Genomic DNA, 8,770 nt, shown 5'->3' on the forward strand with positions numbered 1-8,770 from the left:
GCAAACTCTCAGGAGGCCTTGGATGCCTCTCGGTGCTACTGAACTCGATCCGGATGGCCATGCTGACCCCAGAAATGTTGTGATTGAGCTTTAAGATTTTGAGACCCCAGGAGGGTTGGAAAGGAGCTGAAGTGGACCCCTGTCACCGCCAGCAGCTCTCTAGTCACGGGGACACAGAACAGCTTGAGGGAGACTTTGCTGATCATTTTAAAAAACAATCCCCAAAAGGGTGAATGTAGTTTGATCTTTTCTACCAAGTATTGTTTCAAAAACATATCACAAAAGTACATTTGGGGTCTTTTCCTTCTTAAAGTAGAAATGGTGAGTTTCATATAAAAACAGAGAGAACAAGCAAAAGGAAGAAGTTCTGCCCGACTTTTCAGGTCGGACCAGTCGTGCCCCCTTGGATCCTGGGTAGGGATGTGTGTGTGAAAGGATGTTCTCCTCTGCCTTAGAGGAGGCCTGCTCTTGTTTCATGGAAACAAAGGAGCAGAAAACAATTAAAAATTGTGATTGTCCTCTGCTGGCCTTGACCAGGGTGACCTGGAGCACATGGTCCCCTTGGTAGCTTCCCCCGTATCTTAATCCATTTTCTGCTGCTATGACAGAATACCAGAGACTTGGTCATCGTTAAAGAACAGAGGTGTATTCCTTACATTTCTGGAGGTTGGGACGTCTCAGAGCTTGATCCAGCATCTGGTGAGGGCCTCTGCGCCACACTGTGCCGTGTGGAGGGCGTCACGTGGTCAGGAAGTGTTTCCAAGAGACAAGAGGAAAACAGCTGAATGCACTCATCCTTCATTAGGAGCCCACTCCTGCGACAGACAGCTACGCCACCCCTGTGATAACTAACCCACTCGCAGGTTAACTGACCTGCTGCAGCCATAATTAACCCACTCCTGCAGTCACGACCGTAATCCAGGCAGGAGGATAGTGCCTCTGACCGGGTCACCTTTTAAAGGTCCCGCCTCTTAATACTGAGACAGTGGCAATTAAATCTGAGCATGGGTATGGAGGGGACATTTGAACCATAGCACCAGATGGAGACCCAGAGCACATGCCTCTCCCGGCATGCGTGTGGCTCTCGGGAGCTGGCTGCCTGCCTCTGGGCACCACTGCAGGCGGCTTTCTCTGCACCCCTGGCATCGCCCGACCCACCCCAGGACTTGCAGGCTGTGTGGAGTGAGGCCATCACCGCGCCCACCTCAGGGTTTGGGCAGTCTCCATGTTCAGCCTGCTCTTGGTGAATTATTCAGCCACCCAGGCCATTTCCTTGTTTCTAAAGGGGCTAACAGTCTCATTGCAGGTCACGCTTGGTGCAGCACACGGCTGTGTGTGTCCCCGTCCAAGGCCAGTGGTGACAGTTAGGGTGCTGAGGAAGTTTCACCTCTCCTTTGGTCCCACCTTGCCCCTCCATTGGGGACAAGCCACTTTGGCTAAGGGTTAGATCCTTAGGGATCTCCTGTCCCTCCAAGGGGCTCTGAAGGTTCCACGTCCCCATTTCCCTTTGTCCCCTGTTGTTCTTTCCCACGAAAAATTTGCCTGCTCTGCAAAGGCGCTAAAAGTTCTTATTGGAAAGGCACTTTTATAAAAGTGCAGAAGTTTCCTTGAGAAGCTTTTCAGTAACAGAAATGAAAAATAGATGAGCTCTCTTGAATTGCAAATGCTCTTGAAGTTGGAGGCAAAAATGTGGCAATATGTCTTTTTCCCTCACCCGGGGCGAGGTCAGGGATGCCACTGTGTGTTTAACAGTAAACATCAAGCTTCTTCTTAGTGGCATCATCCTTCCCAGAAACTTGAACTTGATTAATTTTAATCAGCTCAGCCTCTGCTGACCTTTTTCAAAAAAATTTCAATAACTATTTATTATGCTTTCTCTAAGTGCCTAGTTTTATGGCCGCGGCTGTGGAGCTAAAGATACATCAAATAGTCAAATTTCTCTCCCATCGGAAGGATGATAATCTAGTTGCATATGGGTAAAATGTAGAGCAAAAACTGGTGATGCACATGCAAGTTTTAGATTCTCAAGTAAGTGCTCATAGGCTTGAAGGTGCAAAGGGCCAGAGCCCCCCGCCCCAGGACCCCATGGGGCTGCATAGTTGCCCCATTGTCCTGAGGGCCTCCTTGGCTTGACTGAATAATCAGGACCTGGTATTAAGATGGAAACAGCTGTACCTCAACCTGCAAAGCTGCCCCTGTGTGCAGAATCCCAGGGCGCCACTTTAAATGCAGATGGGAGGTTCCCATAAGTCCTGACCTGCTTCGCTCTGGCTCCTTCAGCTTGTGCCAGGATAACAGGCCTCCTAAGTGAGGCCTCACCCTCGCTGGGACACCTCGAAACGTCACAGTGCCAGGGAGCTGGAGACAGCCGAGGGCCCTTGTTGCCCAGGCGGAGGGACGCAGGCCCCAGTATCAGCTGGTCCTGGGCCTCAGTCCTTCCCTCATTCAACATGCCCTTGAGAGCACACGGCGGGAAGAGCTGGAGATTCTCCAGTCTCCTTGGTTGGTTTTCCAAAGAGGAATCCCATTGTGTGTCTGAGCATGTACGTTTGCTTCTGATTTGAAGGACAAAAAGCCCAAAGAACAAGAAAAACGAGGGGATTTTCTTCATCGGCCATTTGCCAAGAAGATGGACAAGAACCCACCCTCGTACAGACAGCCTTCCGCCTCGCTCATCACGCAGATCCAGAACACCAAGGTGCTGCTCAAGGACCGCAAGGCTTCCAAGTCTGGCTTCCCCGACAAAGGTAGCTCAGCTGGGGCCCCTCTCGGCACTCATGTGGAGCTGTGGTCCCCTGTGCTCCCCTCACAGGTGGCGGTGCAGGCCCAGGACAGAGATGATTAATGTGCCCTTGGGAACGCAGCTGTCCCATGTTTGAGGCAACGGGAGAACTGTCGAGGGCCAAGCCGTGGGGGATTAGCCACCCGTACAGGAAGGATTGAGAAAACAGGGTTCGGGCCAATATAGAAACAGAGATTGGGGCAAATGGTATTGCAGGAGCAGAGGCTGGGGTATGGTATTGTGGGAGCAGACGTTGGAGGGTGTGGTACCGTGGGCACAGAGAGTGGGGCACATGGGGCTATAGGAGCAGAGATTAGGGTCAAGGTATTCTAGGAGTGGAGATTGGGATGTATGGTTCTGTGGGACGAGAGGTGAGGCTATAAGGTATTAAGGAGTAAAGAATGGGTGTAGGAATAGGTATGCGTGGTCAGAAGTGGGGCTGTGGAGAACACATGGTGTTCTGGAGCCAGGGATGGTGCATAGTATTGCAGAAGAGACTGGGCTGCAGGAGCAGAGATCAGGGTGCAAGAACAGAGATGGAGCAGAGAGTGGTGGGTGGAAGCCTAGACTGGGACATGGTTTTGTTGGAACCTTTATCAGAAAAGTGGCCCCAGGGAGGCATGGCAGTGTGACTGAGTCTGGGCTACTGGTAGAGGTAGGATGCTCGGACCTGAGTTCAAAGCCCAGCTCTGCTGCTCACAGACCCTGGGTCCTCACTGGTGGTGCCCTTCCCTGTAACAGCTCCCACCTGTTAGAGCTACCAAGTAGATAAAGTGAGATACACATGTAGGCCTCTGCTTGATTTGGAATCCAGCCCATTGCAGATAAATAATAAGTGTGGGTCTGCAACCTTTAGGATGGGCGTGGGAGGAAGTAGGAGAGCTCACCAGGTGCGGGCTTAACACACTGGAGATGCTAAGAGCAGCGACACAGGAGCCAGGGGCCTCCTGACTCACAGCCATGAGGGAAAGGAGAGATTTTTGTTACCAAGGGGATATAGAGGTCCCACTGTCTAATCCTTTTGTTTCAAATATAAAGAAACCAAAATTCAGCGAGGGCCATAGCCAGCTGAGGTCAACTGAGGCTTGCTGGGCAGTAGTGGACTCATGGATGACAGCAGCCACTGTCCTGGCTCCACCCAAAGCCGCCTGCCTTCTTGGTGCAGAGCGGCAGCACTCCTTGCAGGGAGGCCGTGTTCTCTGGCCAGCTGGTAGCACTGGAGGCCTCCCTGATGAACAAAACCTGACTCCTTCCTGCTGATGGGCCTCAGGGCCGTGTGCATCTAGGAGGAGATTTATTTTGGTGACTGTGGGTTTATTTATGGGAGGCAAGGAGAAATACAGTGCCCTCCGCTGCTCCCCACATCTCTCCCCATGGGCAGCAGCTGGCACCTGCAGCTAAGCCTCCACAGAGCCTGCAGACGGTTACGTAGAAGATAGACGCTACCACGGAGCAGGAACTTGGCTTTATTTCCCTCGGCTCCAACTCTGGGGGGGAGGGTTCCCTCTCTTCTCTGGCGTAGTCTGTGCCAACTTGAGATGGAAAATGCGGGGACTGGCTGATGGTTGAACTACCCTGTTCAGAATGGGCTGAGGCTTCGTGGGGATCAGAGTCATGCGGGAGCCATGAAGGAGGGAAGTCCTGACACATGCTGCAGCGTGGGTGGCCCCTGAGGACATGAGGCTAAGTGGAGTGAGCCAGTCACAGAAGAACAGATGCTCCACACAGGAGATTCCTCGAGTGGTCAGGTGTGCAGAGGCAGATGGTAGAATGGTTACCAGGGGTGGAGGAGAGAATGGGAGTCCCCGTTTATCCTGGGCACAGAGGATTAGATCTGCAAGGTGAAAATGGTGCATGGGGATTGGTGGCCCAACAATGCGAGTGTCCTTAACGTTACTGAACTGTATCTAAAAGGTGATTGAGATGATACATTTTCTGCTGTATATTTTTTACATGATAAATTTTCTAAAAATATACACGGGGAAATAGTCTTTCCCGTGTCAGTGTCTGAGGACAGGTTTGTGGTGCTCAGTGAGCCACGCTTCCTGTGTTTCCACAAGTTCCAGGCTTGTCCCGTCAGGCTGGTGCACCTTTTTTATTCAGAGGTCCTTTGACAGGGTCTAGCATTTTAAGCCACCAAAACGGGAATAAGATGTTAAGCTGGGGCCTCCGTCACCAGCCTTCTGTTTCCTGCATCTAGAAGGACTGTCACGGCCTCTGTGGGACCATCAGATGCCGTGGCTGAGTCCTTTGCTTCCTCTTCTTCCTGCCCACCATGTGCTCAGCGTCTCAGCCAGACTGGGGGACAGTGCAGGCGGGAGAGGGGCCGCGTCCCCGTCTCTGTGGCTGTCTTAATGGTTTTGTTTTCTGGGTGTGCAGATTCCTTCGGCTGTCGAAACATTTTCCGCAAAACCACTGATTCCAATTGTGTGGCTTCTTCCTCCATGGAGTTTATCCCCATCCCACCCCCCAGAACCCCCAGGATTTTAAAGAAGCCGGAGCCCCATCAGCAAGGGCCTGGGAGTGCCAGCATCCCGCCAAAGGAAGATCCCCTGATGCTGGACATGGTGCGCTCCTTTGAGTCTGTGGACCGTGACGACCACCTAGAACTGCTGTCCCCTTCCCATCACTATAGGATTCTGAACTCACCTGTGAGCCTGGCTCGCAGGAATTCCAGTGAGAGGACTCTGTCCCCAGGGCTGCTGTCTGCAAGCACGTCACCTCTGCAGACTCCTTTGCATCACACTCTGGTCTCCTTTGCTCATGAAGATAAGAACAGCCCACCCAAGGAGGAGGGCGTGTATTCCCCACCTCCAGTTCCCAGCAACGGTCACACTCAGCCTCTGGGGAGCCCCAACTGTGTGAAGAGCCGGGGCAGGTTCCCCATGATGGGCATTGGACAGATGCTGAGGAAGCGGCACCAGAGCCTGCAGCCTTGTGCAGAGAGGCCCCTGGAGGCCAGCATGCCCCCGCTGCAGCCCTCAGCCCCCACAAGTCTTTCTTTTGACATGGCTGATGGGGTCAAGGGTCAGTGTTAACCTGGGTCCGTGAGATTCTGAGCCTCTGTAAGGAAAGCAATGGAACAGGGCTCCACACGTCTGAACCAAGACCTCGCAGAAGCGTCCTCCTCGGCCTCATCCGCTCTGCCCTGCAGTATCTCACCTGTGGATCCGCCAAAATCCACAGACCCAAAGCCTGCACCACCCAGCCTTGCTTAGGGACCCCCGAGGTGCGAGAAATCACTAGGAGGGTCAGCTACAGAGGCAGCCCATTCCAATTCCAGTCTCAGACCCTCCTTCCTCCCGCCCACTCACCAAGCCTCCTCCGTGAACCCCTGCTGGACTCGGGGCCGAAAACCACACTCTGACCTTCTGGGCCACTCAGATCTATAGACTGTTACCAGATCTTTCTTCACTCTGTGCTACATGCATGCCTCCCAGTGGATTGCTCTCTGTTCAGCTGTGGGTCACAGTCTCACGGGGACCAGTAGTGTCACAAGGTCATTCATCCGGAATCTGTTCCGAGCATCCAATCCCTACAACCTAGCAGAAGCTGTGACCAAGAGCACTGGGCCCTAGGAACCCCAGAGGAAGACGGGGCAGAGCCTCAGAAAAGGATGGAACCCAACAGTATGAACTCTAGAAGGAAAAGACTGACAGAAACACTCATTCCCAAGCAGAGTTTTTAAGCAGGTTTTAATTTTATTTGGTCAAAACTTTCTGATGGTTGAATGATCTTGTCCAAAGAGATTTTTCTTTATATCATGTTGATAAATCAATATTGCATAATTTTTAAAAGCCCAGATGAGAGATGAAAAGCAGTTCCACCAAGTTAATGTCTTCATGAGAGGATTCAGCGTGGAGGGCTGGCTGGGGTGGTGTCTTCTGTGGTGTGGGACCATGATGGCCTGTAAGAGGGGGCAGGACCCAGCCAGCCTGTCTTCATCCCATTGCATCCACAGAACCTTGATCCTTCCGGAAGGCGTAGAACACGGTGACAGTTGGTTCTTTAGAGACAGAGAAAGGATGTGGTGGCAGAATTCAACAAGAAGGTACCAGTTTTTAGGTTGCCCAGAAATCTTGTGCAGGTTAGAGCTGAGCTGGTTTGCTGTGAGCCATGAAGAGGCTTTCAGGAGCCCACTCAGACACAGGACAGCTTCTTCCTTTAGGGAAGCAGCATCCCTCCAACAGGGTTTCAGTTCGTGTTGTGTTTTCACACCTTTTGCCAAGGATCAAACCAAAGACGCGTTTCCCGTCTCGTGACTGTGCCGTCCCTGTGTGTGTGCATTTTGTGGCCCCCAGTGTTGTCTGACCATGTCCAGCTGGAGCCTGACGGAGGCTGTCTCCACGTGGGGACTGGGTCCTGGCACTTGGCAGGGGACTCAGTCGTGGGCAGAATTGCAAGGGAAAGTCAGCCCGGGCTGAGTAGCAGTTAGTTTAGGAGACAGGCTTACAGAACAGCCTGGAGTCTCTGACTTTCGACTAGTGCGAAAAGTGACCATCGACCACTGCTTGGCCACCTCCTGGTAGTCATTTCAGTCCATTGTTCCAGTGATTCCAAAATAGGCCAGTCCCTTGAGAGTCGCAAAGCCAGCCTTCATTTTCCTGCAGCTAACCCTGAGCCAGAGAGTGGTGAGATTGACCTTTACCATTTTCTCGTTTCCTGGTGGAGACTTCCTCTGGCCCCTCATGACTCTTACTGAGCAAGGAGAAAACAGACATTGGCTGTTGCTGGAAGCCACTGAGATGCCCCAGTCTGGGCAGACCTAGGCAAGACCCAGGGCTGCCTAATCCCTCTCGAGGGGCTCCCTCCAGTTCTAGGACATGTTAGGAAGAGGTCAGGATCCTGGCTGCTGGTGTTATCCCTTTATGTGCTTCAGACTGGGTTCCAAACTTCACATTGAAAATAGAACTTTATAAGTGGAGAGAAGAAAAGAATCATCTGGCAGAACCTCCAGCCATCTGACATGAAAAGTGGACTTTCTGATGGTGAAGGATCCTTTTTTAAAGATGGCGGCTTCCAGCTGCAACCGCTTTGCTCCGCAAGATGGCAGGACACCGACCTGTGTGTTGTGAACTTGTTGTAGCCCCTATGTCTCTTTCTTGCATTCTACTTTCCTCGCACGTGTGTGTGCTTTTGTGTCGTCGTTAGTGTGTGAGAAACATGTTCCCCATTCTTCTCACACTTCAAGAAAGGCCGCAGATGTCTACCGCTAGCTGAATCGCGTTGCCGCTGGTAACTTGGACTCTGAACTCAGGTTTACTCTGAACCCAGTGAGAGGAAAGGGAATAGCTGTATTTTTTGGTGTGTGTGTGTGAGCACCCGGCAAATCTATGAAACCAAGTGAAAGAAGAAATGTTAAATTCTTTATTATTCTATTATATTTATATGGAAAACTTGACTATCCCTTTGGTAAGTACAAAGTGTGTTGTCTGTTTGACCCATGACTGTCCCCCCTCAGTCTGTGCCTGTGATTTCAGTAGCTACTGATGGGAATGACTGAACTGTCAACTGGTCACAAAGTCTTGCAGGAAAAGTCCATTGTAATTGTATGATTTGGTCATAAGTAAGTTTATGTCACCATTGTTAAATATATGTACTTTTATAATGACTGTGAAATACACTTTTTCCTCACTATGATGGCTTCTTTATTTGCTCATACATCTTAAAATAAGGAGATTGTAAAGAACAGAATCATCCTGGGCATTTTCTACTCTAGTGCTCCAGCCACATTTCACCTGCACCAGGTATGTCTACAAAAGCCTCTGTCACTGACACACTGCAAATGGCAGCTCGGGATGAATCAGCATTTTACAGTGTTGAGGGGTCAAGATTTCCCATGGAGACTCAGAAAACAGCACTTGCAGAATGATGTCTGTGAACATTGCTTCTGGATATTGTCCTTCCTTCAGGCCTGGCTCAAGGAAGGGGTGGGGAATGATGGGAGGGGATTGAGGGGGTTCTAGATTAGCTGGGTGGATTGTCCCA

The 8,770-nt window shown here is 51.2% G+C and overlaps 1 protein-coding gene across 1 annotated transcript in view; it reads left to right on the forward strand.

The window, feature by feature from the left end:
* Window positions 1-8,304, forward strand: part of HUNK (hormonally up-regulated Neu-associated kinase) — a 100,359-nt gene extending 92,055 nt beyond the window's left edge. The window contains exons 10-11 of the mRNA XM_081302283.1: window positions 2,567-2,747; window positions 5,162-8,304. Coding sequence (XP_081158409.1) covers window positions 2,567-2,747; window positions 5,162-5,820 — 840 coding nt within the window. The 3' untranslated portion in view covers window positions 5,821-8,304. The remainder of the gene's footprint in view (window positions 1-2,566; window positions 2,748-5,161) is intronic.
* The last annotated feature ends 466 nt before the right edge of the window (window positions 8,305-8,770 follow it).

Source organism: Spermophilus citellus (assembly GCF_964194105.1).
Source record: "Spermophilus citellus genome assembly, chromosome: 7".
Classification (NCBI taxonomy): domain Eukaryota; kingdom Metazoa; phylum Chordata; class Mammalia; order Rodentia; family Sciuridae; genus Spermophilus; species Spermophilus citellus.